We start from the raw sequence: 23,422 nt of genomic DNA, 5'->3' as shown, positions 1-23,422 counted from the left end.
TTTCAAGCTCTCTCCTCGGTGAGGTTAAGATCTCAGGGTTACCTACAGGGAGCCATCCCACGTGTGTCTTCCTGGGCTCTGAAGAGGGGTGCTGGCTGGTGGCAGCTGCCTCCGAGGGTCAGGGAATCTGTGACCTCGGAAAGCTGGAAGCAGGAGCCTAGGGAGGCAAGTTATTTTAAGGTCTCTTGGTGTGGGGGTTGGGTGGCACCTTCTGCACTGAGTGTCAGATTGGGGAGCAGCCTGGACACCCCCAAACTCAGACTTACCTGAGTTTTGAGCCAACTGTCTGATGAGAGCCGTACAGCTCAGGCGTGGCGGTTCAGCTGCCCCTGCGAGCCCGTCTGGCTGGAGGCGTCCGGCAGCCCCAGGCTGCACTTCTCCCTCTTCCCCCGCAGCTGTCAACGGTGAGCTCCAGGGCTTCAGGCCACCACTCACATCACTGCGCAGGCCCCGATCCTGCAGCATGCCCCCCCCCCCCCGCCATCCCTCAGAGGCCCCCTGACTTCGGGAGGCCTGTGCATGAGCAGAGCTGGCCATGCTGCAGGCACAAGGCGCTAGAGCAGCAGCCGGTGGGGGGAAGGAGGTGCCTGGTATAGGGTGCCGGGGGAGCCACCGACTAGTAGAGCCCCGGAATGCCAAGTCCCAAGGCTGCGTCAGAGCCTGTTGGCTGTGTGTGCTGGAAGGACTCAGGCCCAATGGCAAACCGCACTCTTTGGAAGCTAAAGGTGCCTCCACCACTTCTTATAACCATCGTAGTGTCAAGCAGCCTCGCTGTGGGCCCGGCCCCCACTGTGCCAGGTGCTGTACAGACACAAAAGAGACAGCCCCTGGCCCGAAGAGCTGGTAACCTGCACAAAAGCCAAGAGCCATGAGGTGACACAGACTAGGCGAGAGATGAGCACAAGGCAACAAGGAGACCAGGATAGTCTCTCAGGTCTCAGAGCTCTGCCCCCTTAGCTCTGGCTCTCTGGCTGGGAGCAGCCCCTGCTCTGTATGCTGAGCCCCGAGAGGGTGGCTGGCCAGACCTTCCCCTCCCTCGCTGGACCGCCCCAGAGGCACTGGCGGGCTATTTACTAATTAAAACAGAACAAAGAAATCAATAGCAGACATCAGAGTTATTGACTGTCTGCTCCGTCGGTCCCAGCCGACGGTCTGATTGCACGAGCACGCTCAGGCCTGGCGAGCAGCAGCCCCTGGGGACAGCGAACAGCCGCTGGAGCAGATGGACAAGTATCTGGAGTGGGGCTGGCTAGGACGTAGGTGTCCTCGCTGGAGGTCTCCTCCCTGCCACAGGCTGCAGCAGGGCAGCCTCAGGGGTCAGGCTCTGGCTAGTCCAGCAGCTCTGAGTGGGCTGGAAAGCGTAGCACAGATCTCAGACTGCTTCAGATGGATCATCTCCCTGGGGCGGGGCAGGGTGGGGCCTTTGTCCTCAGCCCCTCAGCCCACAGCACTGAGCAGTGAGCAGGTTGGAGTGGGTCAGCGCTGGGCACCGGGGTGCAGGGCCCTCCCACCGACCCCAGATGTTTGTCTGTCAGGCTGGGCTGGGCTGGGTTCCTGCGAGTCCCTGGCATAGAATCCCTGTGGGAGAAACCCCATTTGGCTGGGATTTCCCAGGCCCATCATTGCTCATAGCCAAGCTGCAGGCCTGGTGCTTGGGGCCCGTTTTAAAGGGCTCACGTCTCACCTCCTGCAGCCAGGCGAAAACTACCAGCTGGGAGGGAGGGGCTGGTCTAGGGAGAGCTTGGTCCACCCTGAGCGGGGGCAGCTGCCCTCTTGCCTACGGGAGAGGAGCTACATCCTGGCCCAGCGTCACCCAGACCCAGAGAACATGGAGCCCCCAGCCCCTGTCCACTGTGGAGACATTTATTCATTTGATAGCCAGTGATGAGCAAAGCCTGGTCTGCTCTGGCACAGGGGGTGCTGCGGTTCCAGGGGTCACCACTCAGCACAGCTCCTTGGCCTAGACACACAGGAGACACTCTGCCCACTTCTGCCCCCCCCAGCCTGTGGCGCAGGCGCTCCAGGGCCGTCCTGTGGCAGTGAACTGAGACATGGGGCGTATGGGTGGGAGGGCACCTGTGTGCCAGGCTCAGAGGAAGTGCAGATTCTGCAGCCGCGATCCCCAGCCAGGGCCTCCGCAGCATGGACCGGCTCTCCGGGGCGGGGTCCCTCTTGCTCCAGGCTCTGCGGCCGGCCTGAAGCTGGTGCTGCACTGAGGAGCAGCACGGGCAGTTGGCAGCGTTGAGAGAAAGCCGCGCTGGGCAGGGAAGGGCCAAGGGCCCATGCCCTGCGTGCCAGGCAGCCCTGCTTGTGGGACAAGCGCTATGCGTAGCAATAGGCGGCAGTGCGTATCTTGTGCCAGCGCGCCGCGGTCGGGAGCCGGGGCTGGGGAATCCGCGGGGAGGAGGGGGGAGTGAACGAAGCTGGTGTGCTAGACATTGGGAAAGACCAGGAACCCCGAGAAGATGCTGTCAGCCCCTTCTATGCCCACCACGTAGTTCTTCTCTGTGGGCTCCAGCCACACGTTCTCGCCTGCCTGTAACTGCAGCACCACCCCGCCCGTGGTGACCTGGTAGACGTTGCTCACGTAGTCGCAGAAGGTCACCACCTTCTCCCCCTTGGCTCCCGAGCCCTTCATGATGTTGATGCACAGGTTGCCCCTGGAGGTGACGTGGTAGGTGAAGTAGTAGATCCCTGGGATCTGGCATCTGAAGCGGCCGTACCGGTTCTCGTAGTGCCCGTTCTCGTTGGTGAGGATCCGCTCGAAGCGGATGGGCTGGTCGCGCCGCGGCAGCATGCTGATGGTCCTGGCGGCGGAGAATGCAGATTTGGCGGTGGCCTTGAGGTCTTCGGAGTCACCCTTTGGCCCAGGAGGGCCCCTGGGACCTGGAGAGCCCTTGGAGCCGACAGGGCCTTTGGGGCCAACTTTCCCGGGGTATCCGGGGCTCCCTGGCTCCCCCTTTTGCCCCACCTCCATCTCATCCTCCAACCGCCCGGGGGGACCTAGTGAACGAGAGAAGATGACTCAGGGCTCTGGTGTCAATTGCCTTCTTGCCACTGGAAGGCTCAGGGCTCCCTCACCAAGCGGGGCATATAGGACATTCCATCCAGGCCATGTGGCCAGCTCCAGCCGATGCTCTGGGAACTGTTTCTCTGGTCCTGCTGGGCAGGAAACTCCTTCACCCACCCGAGAGGGAGAAAGCAGCTGTCCATGAGGCAGGGACACTGTTGCCAGCCGAGACCCCTGCCCCCACCCAGGGACACCGGTGCCAGCTGAGACCCCCCACCCAGGGGCAGCGGTGCCAGATGAGACCCCCGTCCCTCCCACGGTGGACTGCCCAGCGTGTCCCGTGGTGAGGATTTGGGGCTGCACTCTCCCCTCCCCCCAGCAGTTTGCTTCCCTAGGAAGGGCCTCTGTGTTGGGTTCCTGGGGGCTGTGAGGTCGCCCCCCAACATGGGCTGGGGGGCAGGAGCCTTTGGGGGCACATGTGAGCTGGGAGCTGGTGGGAGGGGTGGTGAGGGTTGCTGGTGGGTGGGTGTCTGGGCTGTCCAGTGCAGGCAGAGCCCAGGGACGTGCCGGGGGGAGCTGGGCAAAGCCCCTTGTTTGAGCGGATAGGCGGCTGGGGGCACAGTGCTGGTGCTGGGCAGGGCACAGGTTGTGCACAAGGCTGGGGCTGCACCACATATTTCTACCATGAATTTGGCAGCAAGTAGCACTGCTAGGAAAACCCCTCCCCAACTGCCCTCCCCCGGCTCTCCCTTGCCACCTGTGTCGCAGGGCTCAGGCCTGCTCCCCTGAACCGGGTCCCTCCCCTCTCACCTGTGTCTCCAGCAGGGCCAGAGCCCACCCTTCCCCACTGGTCTCCTCTCTTTTGGGGGGCGTATTCCTCTGCCTGGCTGGTTTCCGCCCTGCAAAGGTGCAACCCCCTTTGCTTCTTGCTGTGCTTCCTCCTGGCTGCTGGTCGGGCGCTAACAGCTCCTCCCCGGGGTGTCGTGGGGGCTGAGCCCCAAGAATTGCCTTTCACACAGCCTGCTCGGGGGCTGCAGTCACCCCGACAGCACCACGCTCAGCCAGAGACCTGCCCACTGTCAGCACCCCCTTACCTTTCTCTCCCTTCGGGCCGTCCGCTCCATCTCTGCCGTTGGTGCCCGGCTGTCCTGGCACACCTGGAATGCCGGGGATGGCGGCGAAGCCCTTGCAGCTCTCGGCGCTGGCCAGGGGGGCCAGAGCCAGGCAGAGCAGCACTGCCCCCAGCATCATGGTGGCTCCGTCGCTGGAGGGAGCAGAAACAGCCCAGCTGATGGGGCAGCACTGGGGGGTGTCGCCCAGCTCGTGCCATGGGCCCAGGGCTGGAGAGCAGGCTACCAGCAGCAGTGCTGCCCTGGGGAGAGCCCGCCAGGAAGGGCACAGAGGCAGGGCAGAGTCCAGGAGAGGACCTACCCCCAGGAAAAGCTACCGGCCCGAGGACCCCCGCCTCTGCCTGTCCCATCGCCTTTGGTGGAGTTGCAGCTGGATGAGTGGAGCTAACCAGGCCCCCCCCAGCACAACCCCACACGAGAACAGCCTCCAGGCTCAGGCCCCGAACTGCAGCCCAGCAGCAGGGGCTGCGCTGCCGCCTGGGGAGCAGAGGAGCAGCCAAGCCCAAGCCCTGACAGGAAGAGGGAGATGGCTTCACTCCCGCCTGTGCTTCCCCACGCTCGGCTCAGATCCTGCCCTGGCTCCCCTGCCTGCGAGGCCGAGCTGGATTCCTCGCCCAGCCCCAGAAGGCCAAGCCCTGCTCCGACCCTGGAGCATTATTCTGGGCTTAGTTCAGGAGCCCCTGGGAGCAGGTTCACCTCCACGAGCATCTCCCAAACCTTTGGGGCTCTGCCCTGCCGCGCGGAGTCTCCCCGAACCTGCTCCGCCGGCTAATGGGCCTCGGTTTGCCAATCTCTCCACTTCTCCCTCCCCGGCCACGACGTACCCACCGGGCGGGAACTGCTGCATGGCCGGTCTTGGGGCAGGAGGTCAGACCAGCAGATAGCAGGTGCCAGCTGGCCTTGAAGTCTGGCTCTCTCCCGGTCCTGCAGCCCAGCACCACGCCAGCCAGCCACAGAGCACTGCAGCCTCAGGAGCTGCTGCTTGGCTGGGAGCAGGGCTGGAGCGGGGGCAGCTCAGTGCAGGGCACGCCCCAGGGCTTAGAGGGGAGGCTGCCCTAGGCCCCAGAGGGAGCTGGCTGCAGAGAGGGTCCTGAGCTGGGACACGGCTCTGCCTGGTGCTGCTCCGTCCCAGCCCTGCCCTGTTGTGGCCTCTTCGGACACGGGGCCTTGCTCTTACCTTGCAGCGTCCTGCGGCAGTGAGCGGGGACGAGGGTCTAGTGCCGCTTGGCAGTGACCCTGGGGGGAAAGCAGAAGTGTGTGTGAGCAGAGAAGGGCTGGGTGAGGAACAGAACTGGCCACATCCCTTCTTCACTCTGGCACTTTCACATCCCCTACCATCCCGCTTCCAGCTGACCACAGGCGCTTTCTGCAGGCTCAGCAGGATCCCCGGGGCTGGCGCCCTGCCAAGAACCCGGGCATGGCCAAGCCGGAGCCTCCGGCCAGCAGCTGCTCTCGGCTGGAGCCCCCAAGTGTGCTGCTTCAGTGGGTCTGTTCTTTCAGGGCTACGTGTCCTCAGCTGCCCTTACAGGGAGCCCATCCACAAGGGTCACTGGCTGTTAAAATCCAGACCCCAGACCCTGCTCGAAGTCCCCCTGGTTGACCCCAGATCCGCCACTGCCTCCAGGGCAGTCTCTGCAATTCCGCCTGGGGACAGTGAGCTGCTTTTGGGGCATTGTGGGAAGGGGTCACTCGTGGGCTCCCCGCCCATGCCCTGCAGCCGCACATGAAAGCATTGCTAGCTCCGTGGTGGCACTGTGCCCACCCCCTCCAGTTGGTCCCCACTGGGAAGGGACCCGGACCCGCTTGTTGGTGCCACTGGGGCCTGCTGGCCAGGGCTGGGAGACAGGACAGTGCAGAGGTTCTGGGGTGGCACACTGAGCAGGGGCTGTATCCTCCTGCTCCCCAGGGCCCATGAGCCCCTGATCCTGGAGCTTCCCGGCCAGCCTAGACTCCGTCCTCCCCACCACCCCTCTCTGAGCCAGCCAGGGGCCCAGGCAGTGCCGTGGCTCCCTGGGCTGTGGGTTACCTCGCCTCCACCTGGCTCCCCAGTGCTGGAGTGCTGCAGGGTGGGCTCTGCTGGGGAGCGTGTCCCAATGGCGTATGGGGCAGTGGGCGGCTGGGATTATACGCAGCACTGGAGCCCCGTGTTGTAACCTGGGGGAGCCGAGACGTGCTGGGCCAGACCTGGTGCCAGCGAGGCTGCTGCGAGGCTAGTGTCGGCCTCCACGCCAGGGCTGGCCTGCGGCAGCTGCCTCAGTCTCAGGTGGTTCATTCTGTGCCAGATGTTGGGGCTGCAGGAGCCCGGAAGAGGGTGGGAGGGCCCCAAGCTACTGGCCCGTGCTCAGGGCCCAGCTGCCTGGTCGAAGAGGCTGCTAGCTCTGTGGTATGTGCACAGCACAGCCAGGACCCTGGTGCCCAGCAATGTGCAGTGACCAGCACCAGCTGTCAATGAGGAGCCAAGGCTACAGCCCAGCTTGCCAGACTGCTGGGCACCTGCGCCAACATGATCCAGAATGTGGCAAGAACTGATGGGGCGTGGGGCTGTGCCGGGCCCTGCTGTGCCCGCTGGCAGAGGGGCCAGTCACCAGGGGCGGGCTGTGCCGGGTAGTGCAGCTTTACACTGGGGTTAATGGAGCAACAGGACAAACTTCCCCCATCCGCCTGGTTCTGCTGGTGGGCCCCACTTCCCTGGTGCGGGAGCCTGGTGTCTCTGAAGCAGCCAGGCTGTCGGGGGTTAGCCATGTGGGGCTGTGACGAAGAAGATGTGAAGATTTTACTCCCTTGGTTAAGTTACAAGTGTGTCCCCCTGTCCTGCGGTAACTCAAGGGGGTGCCTCAGTTTCCCTGGGCACAGCATCAGTGCAGAGTGGTGAGGGGATTCTCCGTGTGATGACTTCTCACATGTAGGCAATGGTGTTCCCTGGCCTCTGTAACACAGGCAACCAGGTGATACCTTCCTTCCCCCGGAAACAGGACAAAGGCGGGAGGAGGGGCCTGGCTGGTTTGAATTGGAGCTGGGCTGTGCAGTGGGGCAGTCTGGTCTGGCTGGGGAGGGGGAAGGGGGCCAGGGCTCGGCTTGGAGACCCCCTCTGGGCCCCTCCCCAAGACGGATGGTGCTGAGGGCTTCTGGTGTCTGTGCTGACAAGTCTGTTCTACGCTGTGTCCCTGTCCCCAGTACCCCTCCTCTTCCCCTGCTGAGGGGTGTCACGTTGGTCTGCGGATGGGGGCAGGGCCTGGGGACCCCACACGCCGTGACTTCCGGGTTCCTCTCTTCCTGCAGCCTGGCCGCCGCGCCTGGAGAACCTGGCTTGGCCAGAGCTGTTCCCGGGCTGGCACTGTGGGGTCCTTGTCAGGACCGACAGGCCTTCAGCCCCCACGGACACAGGGCCCTGCCCAGCCCTGCCTGCCGAGGGCACGTTCCCTGCTCTGCCCCCGGCGCTGTCCACCGGAGAGCTGTGGCCTGCGGAGCCGTGGGGCTCTCCTGGCTGGTGGCAGTGCTCAGCTGGCTTGCCACAGCCCGCAGTCTGGCCCTGTCTCGGGTCTGACTCCATGGCCCTCCCCCAGCAGCTGGGCGCAGTGTGGGCCACTCTTCCCTGAGCTCCAGGAGCCTGAGGGAGGGACCCCACTCCAGAAAGCGGGTTCAGCTTTGGCCCACGCATGGCACCATCCGGCCCGGCGCTGGGCACCAGTAATGGGGCTCAGGGGGCGGTTGCCAGAGCGGCGCAGGGATCGGCCCTTGGTGCCTGTGCTTTACAAACCCGCCCCCAGGCTCTCCAGGTGGCCCCCAGGCTCTGTGACAGCCCCCAGCTCCCTAGGGCCTTCAAGCACTTGAAGCTGCTGCTGCTGAGGGGGCCCCAGCGAGGCCTGTCCGACGACCGGGGTGTCCGTGGCCAGCCTGGCCAGCTGCACGCTCTGTCAATGGCTGGGCACAGGGCTGGGGCCGCTGGCTCAGAGAGGCCTGGAGGGGCCCCCCAAGACCTGGGATGTCAGCGTGGGGCCAAGGCACAGGGCCGCTGGGAGGAATGGCACCCAGGAGTTTTCGGAGCCCCTCCCGCGGGTGCGGCCCGCCTGGGTGCTTTGCCCCGGAACGTCAGGGCCCAGCCTGTGCCGGGCACCGGGGTCGGGGCACACTGGTGTGTGTTGGCCAGGGGCGCGGAGAGGCCTGGCCCTGGGGCACGGCCAGTTCTGGGTGCACTTGGCTTCTGGGCTGTGACTTGCCTGCACCCTGTGTGAGTCCGGGGGGCAGGGCCTGCACCCCCCAAGGCCACGGGGGGAGGGCGGCTCAACTTGCAGTCAGAGCCAGACTGGTCCAGAAGCCACCTAGGGAAGGGCTGGACCAGCTCATCGCCTGGGCACAGCCTGTGCCTGAGACGGCTGAGTCCAGGCCGGGAGTCAGAGCCTGGATCTGCCTATAGAGACAGGAAACAGCCCCCCCCCGACCTCTGGACAGGCTGATCTGGGGCAGGGCCTGCTTCCCTGAGCCCAACCCGCCGCCCCGGCTGCACCCAGCTGCCCACCAAGGGGCCCGCGCCCCTCGCGCGGCAGTGGACGCCCTGCTGGGCCCTGACGCTATGTGTTGCCAAGCTCCTGTCCCTGGAGCTGTAGAAATACCTCACGTGCACACACACAGACGTGCCATGTGCACACACACAAAGGCCCATGAGCTCACACACAGATGTGCCATGTGCACACACACAAAGGCCCACGCGCTCACACACAAACAGCCCAGGTGCACACACACACACAGGCACACCCCAGAGGTTGCAGCTCCTCACAGCGCTGCGTGGCACAGGGGAGAAGACGAGACCTCAGGTCCCTGCCACAGAACTGGGATTTATTGACCTCTGACAGGAGCTCACAGCCACGTTCCCTTTGCAGAGGCCCTGGGCTGAGCCTGTCCAGGGGGCAGTGGGCAAAGCCCAGGCCTGGCCCTGGCTCTCTGGGTGGCCACAGCGGGAAGCAGGGCGGGTAGGCAATGCAGAGAGGGCAGCAGCTACAGGAGAGCTCCGAGTGGCTGGGACAAGCTGGATCAGGGACCGCCGTGGCCCTTGCACAGTGGGGTGCAGCCAGACAGCCTCCTTCCCTCGCCCGGGGAGGCCTGGGGAGTCTGGAGCACACGCAGAGGAAAAGCGGCTCAGCTCTGGTTACTTTCCGGTTGTGGTCTGGCTGGCCTGGACGGCTGCAGGGGCCAGCAGGATGCCCTAGCCAGGCTGCCACAGCAGAGGCCGGTTGCCGGGCGCCCCTGCGAGGCGCTGCAGGGCAGGGCGAGCGCCAGACGCTGGGACCGCCGGGTTGGGCCTAGTCTGGGAAGAGCAGGAAGCCGGAGAAGACGCTGTCGGCGTCGGCGACGCCCACCATGCCGTTGTAATCGTTCACGGCCAGCCAGAGCTGCTGCCCGGCCTCCATGCGCAGCAGGATGCCGCCCGAGCTGACCTGCCGCCTGTTGGACATGTGGTCGCAGAAGCTGGCCATCCGCTGGCCGTCCTTGTGCATGTTGACGCAGAGGTTGGCATCCTGCGAGGTGTGGAAGACAAAGTAGTAGAGGCCGGGCCGGTGGCAGGTGAACTTGCCTGAGGTGGTGTTGTAGCCCTGGCCCAGGTTGACGAGGACGTGGTTGAACACCACCGGGGTGTTCTTCTCTGGGAACGTATTTGTCTTCCGCAGCACCGAGAAGGCTGCCTGGTGCTTCTGCTTGTAGCTGCCTGTTGTGCCAGGCTCTCCGGGTAGGCCTTGGGTGCCCCTCTCTCCCTGGGGCCCCAGCGAGCCCATGGGGCCAGTCTTTCCTGACAGGCCGGGGAAGCCGGGTTCTCCTTTCTGCCCCTTGGGCCCGCGGGTGCCAGGCATGGCCGGGATGCCTGTGGGATGCCAGAGAGCATCGGTCAGTGGCTGCAGCAGCTCGGTCCCTGCCTGCCCCCCTGCCCTGGAGGGTTGGTGGTGTGCGCCCAGCTGCCTCTCTGCTTTGGGGTCCGGCCATGGGGCCGTGTCCTGTCCTCTCCCACCTGTGTGCCCCAGGACAGTGGCACTAACCCCTGTCTGCCAGGCAGCGTGGGCCTGAGGGACCCTGCTGGGGAGAAGGTGGCATGTCTCCAAGGCCCTCTCCCTTGACAGGCGTCCATGGGCAGGCGCTTACCTGGTTCACCTTTGGCTCCTTTCTGCCCATCCCGGCCGTCCTTGCCTGGCATGCCAGGGGTCCCAGGCAGCCCAGGAATCCCATAGCAGTGATGGGAAGTGCTGCCAGTCACAGGGGTCTCCAGCACCAGGAAGAGAAGAAGGAGGCCCAGGCCCGCACGTGCCCAGAAGTTCTTGGCCATTGTTGTCCTGCCAGGAGTGGAAATGCAGAGTGTTGAGGGCCCCTGCCCCGTGCTGTGGGTCCAAGGGAGGCACCTGGCCCTCAGGCCAAAGGGCAGCGTCTCTGCCCAGAGACAGACATGGTTCCTCTGCCCCTCGATCTTACCAGGAGCCACCTTTCCGGCTCGCCAGCCCCACTGCTGCCACCCTGGCACACTGCCTGACTGGTTCACCTGCCTGCCTGAGCCCAGTGCCCACCCGGACAGCCAGGGCAGTGTCATCTCCCCACCCTCAGGGGCAGCCGCTCTCCTCTGAGGCTCTCCATCCCATCTGCTGCTCTGCACCAATGGCCAGAATAGGGACCCTGGGGGAGACACCTGAGCTGCCTGGCCCTGGTTTGCCTGTCACTGGTGCTGGGGTGGCCCTGAGGACAGTTGTGTTGCCGGGGGAGGGTATATCCTGGGGTTCCCCAGAGCGGCACAGGGACTGCCTGGCTCCCTGGGTGGTGGCTCACTTCCAGGATCCCTGGTGTTGCCCTGCCTGGGGGCAGTTCTGCCTTTCCGCTCTCCAGTCCCGGCCCGTGCAGTCTGTCCCTGTGCTGGACAGCCCGTTGCTCACCCTGGCTGCCCCATGCCATCGTACCAGCCAGCCCAGGCCTCCGCCCTCCAGTCTAGCAGGGGCTCTTAGCCTCCACGGTCCAGCGGGGGGTCAGAGAAGACCCTCATGCAGCGTGACCAACCAGTGGCCATAACAACACCACTCCCAGAGCAGGCTACTGGGGTGCCTGCTGTTTGCCCATTGCCGGCCCATCCACACAGATCAGCTCCCTCGGGGCTGGCAGTGCCCGCCACAGCCCACTGCAGCCTCATGGGCCTGGGCGCCCCCCCTTACCTCTCTGGGGCACAGCACTGGCTCCTGCACTGTCCGGAGGGCTCTGCTGGCGTGGGGCTGCCGTTGCTCACCGCGGTCTCTCTGGGGCACCCGTCAGGAGGAAGTCGGTGGCTGAGGGAGGCCGGGATAGGCCTGGTGGGGAGAGCAGCCCTCTCGCCAGGACCCCAGCCAAGTTTCACATCCCTGTGCTGGGCATTACTGCTGAGCAAGGGTTTTCCGCAGGGCCAGGCCGTGCTCAGCACTCCGCATCCCACCACGGGCCTGGCCGCCAAGGGCAGGGCGGGAGGAGCAGGCCCAGGGGTACCAGGGTCTGCAGGAGGATGGGGCCCATGCACAGTGCTCACGGCTGATCCAGGTCGGATACACACCTCCCTCCGGGCATGTCCCCACTGCGCCCCTTCCCACTTCCTTCCCCGCCCTCGGCTCTGAAGTGCAGCCAGCCAGGGGGCCGGGTGGGAGACCTCCCCCGAGTGACACCCTCCCAGGACGCGGGGCACCTGTCAGAACACCAGGACCTCAGGCTCTTGCTCACCCATGGAAAGCTGAGTGTGTGTCATCCCCATCTCCTTGTGCACATCACAGCCCCCTCCTGGCCTTACACGGGGCACCCTGGTGCACGTCACAGCCCCCTCCTGGCCTTACACGGGGCACCCTGGTGCACATCACAGCCCCCTCCTGGCCTTACACGGGGCACCCTGGTGCACGTCACAGCCCCCTCCTGGCCTTACACGGGGCACCCTGGTGCACATCACAGCCCCCTCCTGGCCTTACACGGGGCACCCTGGTGCACGTCACAGCCCCCTCCTGGCCTTACACGGGGCACCCTGGTGCACATCACAGCCCCCTCCTGGCCTTACACGGGGCACCCTGGTGCACATCACAGCCCCCTCACCTTACACGGGGCACCCTGGTGCACATCACAGCCCCCTCCTGGCCTTACACGGGGCACCCTGGTGCACGTCACAGCCCCCTCCTGGCCTTACACGGGGCACCCTGGTGCACATCACAGCCCCCTCCTGGCCTTACACGGGGCACCCTGGTGCACGTCACAGCCCCCTCCTGGCCTTACACGGGGCACCCTGGTGCACATCACAGCCCCCTCACCTTACACGAAGCACCCTGGTGCACATCACAGCCCCCTCACCTTACACGGGGCACCCTGGTGCACATCACAGCCCCCTCACCTTACACGGGGCACCCTGGTGCACGTCACAGCCCCCTCCTGGCCTTACACGGGGCACCCTGGTGCACATCACAGCCCCCTCACCTTACACGGGGCACCCTGGTGCACATCACAGCCCCCTCCTGGCCTTACACGGGGCACCCTGGTGCACGTCACAGCCCCCTCCTGGCCTTACACGGGGCACCCTGGTGCACATCACAGCCCCCTCCTGGCCTTACACGGGGCACCCTGGTGCACATCACAGCCCCCTCACCTTACACGGGGCACCCTGGTGCACATCACAGCCCCCTCCTGGCCTTACACGGGGCACCCTGGTGCACGTCACAGCCCCCTCCTGGCCTTACACGGGGCACCCTGGTGCACATCACAGCCCCCTCCTGGCCTTACACGGGGCACCCTGGTGCACGTCACAGCCCCCTCCTGGCCTTACACGGGGCACCCTGGTGCACATCACAGCCCCCTCACCTTACACGAAGCACCCTGGTGCACATCACAGCCCCCTCACCTTACACGGGGCACCCTGGTGCACGTCACAGCCCCCTCCTGGCCTTACACGGGGCACCCTGGTGCACATCACAGCCCCCTCACCTTACACGGGGCCCCATGGTGCACATCACAGCCCCCTCCTGGCCTTACACGGGGCACTGTGGTGCACATCACAGCCCCCTCACCTTACACGGGGCACCCTGGTGCACATCACAGCCCCCTCCTGGCCTTACACGGGGCACCCTGGTGCACGTCACAGCCCCCTCCTGGCCTTACACGGGGCACCCTGGTGCACATCACAGCCCCCTCACCTTACAGGGAGCACCCTGGTGCACGTCACAGCCCCCTCCTGGCCTTACACGGGGCACCCTGGTGCATGTCACAGCCCCCTCCTGGCCTTACACGGGGCACCCTGGTGCACGTCACAGCCCCCTCCTGGCCTTACACGGGGCACCCTGGTGCACGTCACAGCCTCCTCACCTTCCACGGGGCACCCTGGTGCACATCACAGCCCCCTCCTGGCCTTACACGGGGCACCCTGGTGCACGTCACAGCCCCCTCCTGGCCTTACACGGGGCACCCTCATGCACGTCACAGCCCCCTCCTGGCCTTACACAGGGCACCATGGTGCACGTCACAGCCCCCTTCTGGCCTTACACGGGGCACCCTGGTGCACATCACAGCCCCCTCCTGGCCTTACACGGGGCACCCTGGTGCACGTCACAGCCCCCTCCTGGCCTTACACGGGGCACCATGGTGCACGTCACAGCCCCCTTCTGGCCTTACACGGGGCACCCTGGTGCACATCACAGCCCCCTTCTGGCCTTACACGGGGCACCATGGTGCACGTCACAGCCCCTCACCCCTTACACGGGGCACCCTGGTGAACATCACAGTCCTCTCCTAACCTCACACTGGCCACCCTGGTGCACATCGTGACCTGCTTCAAGCCTTATACTTGCACCCTGGTGCACATCATGGCCATTTACTAGCCTTTCACCAGGGACTGGGGTGTACCTCATGGTCCTCTCCAAGCCTCCCACCGGCACCGTGGCCAGCTGAGACCTCTGCTCAGCCTCCTGGCTTGCTGGGAGAAGGGACTTCGCTGGTGGGAGGCTGACCTGGACAGCTAGGTGGTTCTCGCCCTTCTGCTGCAGGCTGGTGCAGGTGGGCGGCTCACAGCTGGACATCAGCCCCGGGGAGAAGAGGTGCTGGCTTGCACATAAGCAGCTCTCAGGCGGTGCCCCAGGCCCTGGCACGAGCTCACGAGCAGCGTCAGCAAAAGTCCTTCCCCCGGGGGCGGGGTGGAGTCGCCTGTGCAGTCGGCCAGGCAGCGCACTCCAGCACAGCCATGCAGTGTCTCGCAGGGTGGGGTGCCGAGAGGCTGGCGCAGCCTCACCCGGCACCCAAGGTGACCTCCCTCAGCATGGCCAGAGATTGCTCCCGGAGCACCAGCTCCACCCTGCTCTGCTCGCTGTGCGTGGGCCGGGGGCAGAGAGTCGAGGCACAGCCAGCTGGTGCCCTGAGCCCTGGCAGAGGGCAGTGCCCTGCTCCTGGTTCCCCTCCCCTGCTGCACCCCTAGTGGCAGTGCCCTCCTCCCCCCAGCAGCCCTCTGCTTGGGAGCACAGCTGGGGCCCCGAGCGCAGGAGCCTGGAGTCTGACCGCTCCGCAGGGGTCTCATGCTGGGTGCACCTCTTTGCCGCGGGTGCGTGGTCATGCCCAGGCAGGCTGGGCCCTGCTGCGCTGGGTGCTGTGCACCCCCATGGATTGCTTGCCCAGCAGCCCCATCATGCCCAGTGCCAAGGGCCAGCCAGGTCATGGAGCCAGCAGGCAACTGCCCCACGGGACAGACAAGGTGCCCACACTGCACCTGCAGCTGTTCCAGGCCAGCCAGGCTGGTGCTTTCCCTGGGGGCCGGGAGGAGGTGCCTGCCCAGGTGTTACTCAGCTCTGTCCCTGGGGCTGCACAATCAGTTACGCTCCAGCCTTGCTCCCTTAGTCTCGCTGGGCACATCACGGCCCTGACAGCACTGGGGTGGGGCCTCTGGAGCCAACTGCAGCCTCTGCCGAGGCCGGAGACTTCAGCCCCATGGGGGTCTCGCCTGGGAGATGCCAGCCCAGTGTGCTCTGGGCCTGGGTTACTGCTGCCTCTGAGGCGCTGGCCCTGGACCCATGTCCCGCGAAGGGGCCAGGACGCTGACGGCACCCAGGAAGCCATGTGTTGGGGAAGGAAAATCACGCCCTGGGGAGGGAACGAGCGCGAGAAAGAGCGTTTATTTGTGCAGCGAGGCAGGCCACGCGGGCAGCGGTGCTGACGGGAGAGCAGCCCGAGCCACAACCTCCCGCCGATTTCAATGGGGAAATAAAGGGCCCCTGCAGGGGAATGACGCTGGAGACAGTGAGCTCCTGGCGGGGGTGAGAACAGGGGCAGGAGGAGTTCAGCCAGTGAGAGGGACTTTGCTGCTTGGAAGTGGGGCAGTGTCCTGGGCCTGGGGGTGCAGCGCAGGCAGGCTGTGTTGAGGGGCAGCTCCGCCCAGGCCTGGCTGGGCTGGGACAGGGGAGTGGTGCAGGGAGAGGGGACCGTAGTTAGGCAGCCCTCCCCTGGCAGCGTGCCGGCTCGGCACTGCCCTTGCTGCTGCGATGGAATGGACCCGGCGGGATCAGCTGGGGTTCCAGGCCAGGCGCCCCTCAGCCGGCGGCTCGGTGAACACAGCGGTGTGCCGCCCCCCTGACACTCTCCCTGCGGCTCTCCAGCACATGCTAAGAGATGCAGCTCAGGCCGGAGGTGGGCGGCAGGACCAGTCACTGTGGCCAGCTCTGGGCTGAGGGAAGGGAGGATGCCCTGCGTGCTGGGGAGCCCTGAGTGCTGGGGAGCCCTGAGTGGCGAGAGGGACCATGGCCCTGCAGCCCGGGGCGATGGTGGGCAGTCCCAGCCCGTTCAGTGTGAGGGGTGTGTGTTTGTCCCAGTGCCCAGGGCAGGGCTCAGAGCTCAACCCTGGTCCCATCAAAGCCCCAGGAGCCGGCTGGGGCGGATCAGAGCCGTCAAGCTGGACATGTTAGTTTTGTACAGGCCTTGGAGAGCTCGGCAGATGGCTGCTGAGGGGCTGGGTGAGGAAAGGCTGGGGCTGCACACACCAGCGGGCCCACCCCCTTTACCCCACTTAGCCTGCTCCCTCCAACCAGCCTGCCCCCAGCTGGTCACAGCCCCTCAGTTACCCTGCCCCCCAGCTGACCCGCTCCCCGCCCCTAGTGCCAGGCCATCAGGGGTCTCAGGCCAGCGTGCAAAGCGGTGGGGCTGGCAGAGGCCAAGGCCTCCTTGCTGCAGAGCTCATGCCCAGGGTCGCGGCCGGCCGAGGGCCTCACAGGGTGTCAGGGACGAGCAGGAAGCCACTGAAGACGCTGTCGGCCTCGTTGCCGTTGTACAGGCCGCTGCTGGTGCTGGGCTTGGTCTCCACGCTGACGACGTCGTTCTTGGCCAGCTGCAGCACGGCGCTCCCCGAGTTCACCTGCATGTTGCCGCGGCTGTTGTTGTCACAGAAACCCAACTTCTGCTTCCCCCGGTGCACCAGGTACAGGCACAGGTCCCTTTGGGAGACCACCTGGAAGGCGAAGTAGTAGAACCCGGGCACAGTGCACGTGAAGAGGCCTTGCTGTGGGTCGTACTGGCTGCTCTGGGAGGTGATGAGCTTGTTAAACACCACCACGTTCCCATTGGAGATGGGATTCCCCCTCGAGGCCGAGAAGGCCGGCCAGACCTGCGCCTTCATACGGCCACCCTGGCCTTTTGCTCCCTTCTGGCCTGGCGGCCCTGGGAGCCCGGGAGGGCCGTCCGGCCCGCGGAAGCCCTGATTCCCTGGTATGCCAGGAGAGCCAGGTTCTCCTTCATCGCCTTTGGGGCCCTGGATCCCTGTCCTTCTTCCGGGCAGCCCTGGAAGAGAAAAACCAGCCACAGCTGATGGGATCTGGCTCAACCGCTGTGGGGGGGACATCTGAGCTCCCACCCTCCCGTCAGTGTCGGCTCCCTCCTCTACACTGAGCTGACACCTCTACATCCCTCCATCTCTCCCTCCAAGCCACCCTGGGCCAACCCCCAGATCCCTCTCCAAGCCAAAGCCTCCAGATCCCTCCATCTCTCCCTCCGCTGAGCCAGCCTGGGCCAACCCCCCGATCCCCCGAGCCGACCTGCATCATGGGTCTCCCTACAAGGATGGCCCTGCCCTGGAGCTAATTTTGGCCTTGGCCAGACTGTTATGTGATGTGGTCTCCTGCCAGATGGGAATGGGATTGAGCCTGCACCCCAGACGTGCTTAGCTTTGGGCCCCTGGCAGCCCCTGCCGGGCTGGAACCAATGCTGTAGAGATGATACCCAGCATCATGCAGCACCCCCCGCCCCCCCCCGGTGGCTCCAGCTCCCCACTCCCACTGTACCTGGCTCGCCTCTGTCGCCTTTCTGCCCTGGCCTCCCGTTGAGACCTGGCACTCCGGGGTAGCCGGCGACGCCATTTGGGGCCTGGCACACGTTCTCCTGAGGGACCACCAGGCCCAGGATCACGGCCAGGGTGCTGGCTGCCAGCCAGAATCTGCCAGCCATTCTGCTTCTGCAAGCACACAGGCCCCACAGCTGAGCCACAGCCAGGACACTCCCACGCATGCGGCCCATTGTGGGAGTCAGCCCGCTGCAAGGGCGAGGCCATGGATAGCTTCCCTCCAGACCCTCGCATGGCTGGGGAGAGTCCCTGCCCCGACTACACGTAGGGGATGGTGTCCCATAGGCTCGCACACGCAGGCCGGGTAAGCGTGCCCTCTCGGTGGCACACACACACACGTGTGCCCTCCCAGATTCACCCCTCCCCAGGAATCACTGTACTCCACCGCAGGGTGAAACGCCACCTGCAGCGCCCTCCCCCCAGCCTGGCGTCATTGCCTGGGGTTTGCAACGGGCCCATTTTTCAAGGGGTTTGCAGCTCTCCCTCATCTTTCTGTTTGACTTGATCTCCGAGCCCCTGCCGGAGGTGGCCCCTCTCCTTCACCAGCCGCTCCGTCGGGTTTCACCGGGTGTTTGCTGGGGGAAGCAATGGGAGCAAAAGGCAGAAGCAGCAAAGCAGCAGGCTGGCCGTACCTCCGGGGGCTGCTGTGCACCGGGCAGGGGCTGGCTGTCAGCGGAGAGAGACCTGGGAAGAGGCCATTGCAATGATGAACGAGTGCCACTCTGTGAGTGCCAAAGCCTTGTCTCCCTCCAACGAGCCCGCGGCGGAAGGGCAGCCGGAGGGCGTCAGGAGATGACAGATTCCGAGGGGGGGCACTGTTCATTCCTACCACAGAAACTCTGGAGTTTGCTGTCCCTGGGGGGCTCCAAGTGCATGCTGGGAGGACACACACCCTAAAGGAGAGGGCCTGGGAGGGACCTTCAGCCGAGCTGTTGGGGTGGTACCCCCACCTCCTGGGTGCGGGTCATTGTCCCAAGCAGGGGCACCTAGACCACTTACGCAGAGAAAAACGAGTCTCCCCTGCAGCCTTAGCTGAGAGCCCGCTGGCTTGTAGCTCCTCTGTAGCTCCCGCCCCGAGGTCCTAGGTTTGGTTCTGCCTATCGGCATTCCGCATGCATTAGTCACTGGGGTTTCGGAGGCATTAACAGCAAACAAGAGGGGCGATTCTAGCCTGACTGAACCCCACCGACTGCCATGAGGCCAGGATTGCAGCCGGCTTTTCAAACAGCCAGACTCCGATTCCTCTGGCCTCTCCTCTGTTCAGATGTCACCATTCACCAGTCAGCACAGAGCAATACCTGCCTCTCCAGCGCAAACCTTTGTGGGAACCCCCTGCCCAGACTTTCGGACACAGCTCAGGAGCAGAGAGCCCCACAGCCCGGCCACTCCATGGGCTGAGGAGGGAAAGCAGGACCCCAGGGGATCCCCTTCCCAGTTCCCCACAGCCATGCTGGTGGCAGAGGGGCAGGGAGTGCCTCGGCCCAGGACAGGCGAAGGGGGCCAGAGAGCTGGTCCGAATGCAGCGAGGAGCTGAGCAGAAAGGCTGTGGGATCCCGAGTACAGGAGCCGGCCCCTGGGAACTTACCTCTCCTGAGGCTGGCTGAGGAGCTGGTCTCCGACCTTCCCCGGGAGGACGACTGAGGCACAGAGCGTGGCTGGGAGGGAGCAGGGGTTGCTGGTGATTCTGTCTAACGGAGGGTGGGAAAAGCTGCCCAGTTTCACTTCCCCACCTATTTCCTCTTTTGGTGTTTACCCCTCACCCCTGCTGGGTCTTCTGGAACAGCTGGATTGCCCTCGTCAGCAAAAGGGCCACCGCTTTGGGACTCCAAACCACAGCAGAGCTGGCCAGGCCTGGTCCTGCTTCCTGCCCGGAGCTGCCACGGCCCCAGCGCACCCACAGCAGGGCATCGCACTGCTCTCCGCACACACTGGCCCTCAGAGGCTAGGGTTTACAGTAGCTGTTGGTGGAGGTGTGGCACAGCACATGGCAGGTGGGAGGAGATGGAGAAAGGAGGCTGGGCGTGGTGTGCATCTCAGGAGAACGGAGACGGGTTCTCTGCGACGCCTGCACTTGGAGTGAGTGGGGCAGGATCTTCTCAAGGGACAAATCCAGTAAACTGTGATTTTAAACCAAGAAAATCCTAAACCAAACCCCAAGGTGGCATTACGGGTGGGGTGAAACCTCCCTGGGTGCTGTAAAACCTCCCAGAGACTGAGAGGTGTGAACTCACCCTTCAGTTAACACAGGTTCAGGAGGAGTTCACCAGACACCCTGCAACTCAGACCAGACTGGGTTGTCAACCCCACCATGGAGTTTGCACTGAGCCTCTGGAGAGCTGTTGGTGAGCACTGGTTGTGGGGTAGGGATGCGGGAGACAAGAAACTGAGAGCAGATGGACCGGAGAGAGGACCAGGAAGCCAAGTCAGAGTTGACTGGCAGAGAGTAACCCAGGGAAAAGTAAGGGATGGGCTTTGGGCTCTGGGAAACTAATGTGAAGGGGAAAGGAGTTCAGAAAACTGGTAGTACTTTAAAGAGGTCTTATTGAGGGCATGGGAACAAACCACCCTGATGCGCAGTAAGAAAAGCAAATACGGGAGGCAACCAGCTTGGCTTACCAGGGAAACCCTTGGCAAGTTTAAACTCAGAAAGGATGCGTATAAGAAGTGGAAACTTAAACAGATGACTCAGGAGGAGGATAAATATGTGGCTGGAGAAAGATGGGGAGTAATCAGGAAAGTGAAAGCACAACTGGAACTGCAGCTGGTAAGGAATGTGAAAGGGAACATGAAGGGTTTCTACAGGCATGTTAACAATAAGAGGCCTATCAGGGAAGGTGTGGGGCCGTTACTAGAGGAGGGAGGTAACCTGGTGACAGATGAAGTGGGAAAGGCTAAAGTACTCAATGCTTTTTTTGCCTCAGGCTTCACAGACGAAGTCAGCTCCCCGACCACAGCACTACGCAAAGCAGTATGGGAAGGAGGTGAGCAGCCCTCGGTGGGGAAAGAACAGGTCAAGAATTATTTAGAGAAGATAAACACGCACAACTCCACGGGTCCGGATTTAATGCGTCCAAGGGTGCTGAGGGAACTGGCAGATGTCATTGCAGAGACTTTGCCTGTTATTTCTGAAAACTCATGGAGATCAGGAGAGGTGCCACATGGTTGGAAAAAGGCAAATGTAGTGCCCATGTTTAAAAAAGGAAAGAAAGATAATCCAGGGATCTACAGACCGATCAGCCTTACCTCGGTCCTCAGAAAAATCATGGAGGGGATCCTCAAGGAATCCATTTTGAAGCACTTGGAAGAGGGGAAAGTGACCAAGACTAGCCAACATGGAGTCACCAAGGGCAAGTCCTGCCTGACCAATCTGATTAGCTTCTATGATGAGGTAACTGGCTCTGTGGACACAGGGAAGTCAATGGATGTGATACACCTTGACTTTAGCAAAGCTTTTGATACAGTCTCCCACAACATTCTTGCCCATAAATTAAGGAAGTATGGCTTGGATATATGGACTGTAAGATGGATAGAAAGCTGGCTAGACAGTCGGGCCCAACAGGTAGTGGTCAATGGCTGGATGTCTGGCTGGCGGTCGGTTTCAAGTGGTGTGCCCCAAGGATTGGTTCCAGGGCCAGTATTGTTCAACGTCTGTATTAATGACCTGGATAAGGGGATGGATTGTTCTCTCAGCAAATTTGTGGATGACACTAAGCTGGGGCAGAGGTAGATGCATTGGAGGGTAGGGATAGGGTCCAGAGTGACCTAGACAAATTGGAGGATAGGGCCAAAAGAAATCTGAGGAGGTTCAACAAGAAATGCAGAGTCCTGCACTTGGTATGGAAGTTACAGGTGGGGACTGACTGGCTAAGCAGCAGTGCAGCAGAAAAGGACCTGGGGATTACAGTAGATGAGAGGCTGGATATGAGTCAGCAGTGTGCCCTTGTAGCCAAGAAGGCTAACGGCATGTTGGGGTGCATTAGGAGAAGCATTTCCAGCAGATCTAGAGAAGTTATTGTTCCGCTTTATTCGGCACTGGTGAGGCCACATCTGGAGTATTGCATCCAGTTCTGGGCTCCCCAGTACAGAAAGGGTGTGGATGCATTGTAGCTGGTACAGCGGAGGGCAATGGAAATGATGAGGGGTCTGGAGCACATGAGCTATGAGGAGAAGCTGAGGGATTTGGGCTTGTTTAGTTTGCAGAAGAGGAGACTGAGGGGCAATTTGATAACAGCTTTCAACTTCCTGAAGGGGAGCTCTAAAGAGGATGGAGAGAGACTGTTCACAGTGGAGGCAGATGGCAGAACAAGGAGCAATGGTCTGAAGCTACAGAGGGAGAGGAGTAGGCTGGATATTAGGAAAAACTACTTCACCAGGAGAGAGGTGAAGCACTGGAATGCGTTGCCTAGAGAGGTGGTGGAATCTCCATCCCTGGAGGTTTTTGAGTCCCATCTTGACAAAGTCTTGGCTGGGACGATTTAGTTGGGGTTGATCCTGCTTTGGGTAGGGGGCTGGACTCGATGACCTCCTGAGGTCCCTTCTAGCCCTGGGATTCTGTGTCTGGTGCTGGCTAAGGAGGCTTGGGACACCCCCAGGAGTGCCTCATTTTGTACTAGACTGCACTGAACTCCCAAAGGGAGCAGCCCCAGGGCCCCAAACTGTGGCAGCTTCTCTAGCCGAAAAGTAGCAACTAGACACAACAGTTACCCACATGCCATATGGACCCCTCCCCCCCTCATGCCTACCCCACTCCCAATCCCATTCCCAGCTGGTCATGTTCTCACCCCTCCCGACTGTTCCCCACTGTACCCTCATCCGGCCCCCAACACAGAGTTTGGGGGTCCCCGGGTCCTGTACCCCATCCACAGTCAGATGTGACTCTCATTCCTCAAGGAGAGTAGGGGGGTTATTAGGTAACAGGGACACAGCACAGAACAGACTTGTCAGCACAGACGCCAGAAGCCGTCACTACATGGCCTCTTGGTGAGAGGGGGCCCGGAGTGGGTCGCCGAGCCAGGCCCTGGCCCCCTTCCTCCCTCTCCAGCCGGATGAGGCTGCCCCATTCAACGGCCCAGTTCCAGGCCCTTCCACCCGCCTTTGTCCTGTTTCCCAGGTGGTACCTGGTTGCCTAGGTTACAAAGGGCATGGAGGACCTGGCTACCTGTGAGACCCCATCACTTGATCTAATTGGGGACTGGTTCTCCTGTGGCTCTGAGGACCTAGAGGGGATGCAGCCCAGCCAGCTGCCTCCTCTGCCTGGAGGAGGAGATGGTAGAGTTGGCAGCCTGGGAAGCGGATCACAGAGCTGCCAGCTTACCCCATTGTCCCAGCTCCCCCTCAACCCCGCCTAGGCAGCAGCTCTGGCTCACAGTTACCGAGGGGAGAATAAAGGAAAGGAGCATGGTGGGTTGGCCCCTGAAGGGCCTCGGGGGGGCTCTGTGCTGGGGACAGAGGGGCACTAAGCTACCCGCTGGCGACATGCAGCTTACAAGTGTGGTTCCATCCGTGCCACGAGTGCAGGGGCCTCAGCAGGGGAGCCACAGAGAAAGGGTTAAAAATGTTCAGTGTCGCTCTTACCAATGCAGGTGACCCACAGCCCTTTTCTCCGGCCACCTGCAGCGGCCCTTTGTTTCCTGTGTCCCTCCATCGCCTTTGCAATTAGCGTGCAATAAACAAGATTCACACAAGTCCCTGGAGCTCATCCCAGCGCCCGCCTGGCTCCAGAGTGGTCTCTCCCCGGGTAGCGTTTGGGGTGCAGCGGTGTCAGAGGGATGCAGTGCAGAAGGCCGTTGCCTTGGTGGGCCCCCTGAGCCAGGGAGAGGAGGGGGAGCTGGCGGTCTGCAGGATGCCCACCAGGTGGCAGCATTGCCTCAGCCACAAGCCCGCATGGCCCAGTGGCGGAGAAGGGACCTGTCCCTGCCCCTTCACCAGGCCCCAGAGGGGAGCCCGACA

General features: G+C 63.1%; 3 protein-coding genes across 4 annotated transcripts; all 3 read right to left on the bottom strand.

The window, feature by feature from the left end:
- Positions 1–1,849: 1,849 nt before the first annotated feature.
- C1QB (complement C1q B chain) lies at positions 1,850–5,458 on the bottom strand. The gene is made up of 3 exons (XM_074975604.1): positions 5,318–5,458; positions 4,105–4,274; positions 1,850–3,003 (listed from the first exon to the last, which is right to left on the bottom strand). Exons 2-3 carry the CDS (start codon positions 4,259–4,261, stop codon positions 2,432–2,434), a joined length of 729 nt encoding a protein of 242 aa, XP_074831705.1. The 5' UTR covers positions 4,262–4,274; positions 5,318–5,458; the 3' UTR covers positions 1,850–2,431.
- A 3,496-nt stretch (positions 5,459–8,954) lies between these two features.
- Positions 8,955–11,395, bottom strand: C1QC (complement C1q C chain). Its single transcript, XM_074975666.1, has 3 exons — positions 11,319–11,395; positions 10,270–10,457; positions 8,955–9,994 (listed from the first exon to the last, which is right to left on the bottom strand). Exons 2-3 carry the CDS (start codon positions 10,448–10,450, stop codon positions 9,438–9,440), a joined length of 738 nt encoding a protein of 245 aa, XP_074831767.1. The 5' UTR covers positions 10,451–10,457; positions 11,319–11,395; the 3' UTR covers positions 8,955–9,437.
- A 3,844-nt stretch (positions 11,396–15,239) lies between these two features.
- Positions 15,240–19,145, bottom strand: C1QA (complement C1q A chain). Of its 2 annotated transcripts, XM_074975662.1 has the most exons (4): positions 19,059–19,091; positions 18,106–18,157; positions 17,415–17,584; positions 15,240–16,914 (listed from the first exon to the last, which is right to left on the bottom strand). In XM_074975662.1, the coding sequence occupies exons 3-4, from the start codon at positions 17,575–17,577 to the stop codon at positions 16,346–16,348; spliced, it is 732 nt and encodes a 243-aa protein (XP_074831763.1). In that variant the 5' UTR covers positions 17,578–17,584; positions 18,106–18,157; positions 19,059–19,091; the 3' UTR covers positions 15,240–16,345. The 2 variants fall into 2 exon arrangements, with proteins under 2 accessions (XP_074831763.1, XP_074831761.1); XM_074975660.1 differs by lacking the exon at positions 18,106–18,157 and having other exon boundaries at positions 19,059–19,145.
- Between the last annotated feature and the right edge of the window lie 4,277 nt (positions 19,146–23,422).

This window comes from Carettochelys insculpta, chromosome 23 (genome assembly GCF_033958435.1).
Source record: "Carettochelys insculpta isolate YL-2023 chromosome 23, ASM3395843v1, whole genome shotgun sequence".
Lineage (NCBI taxonomy): Eukaryota > Metazoa > Chordata > Testudines > Carettochelyidae > Carettochelys > Carettochelys insculpta.
Note: the sequence above shows the minus strand (reverse complement) of the source record. Positions and strands in the feature narration are given on the sequence as shown.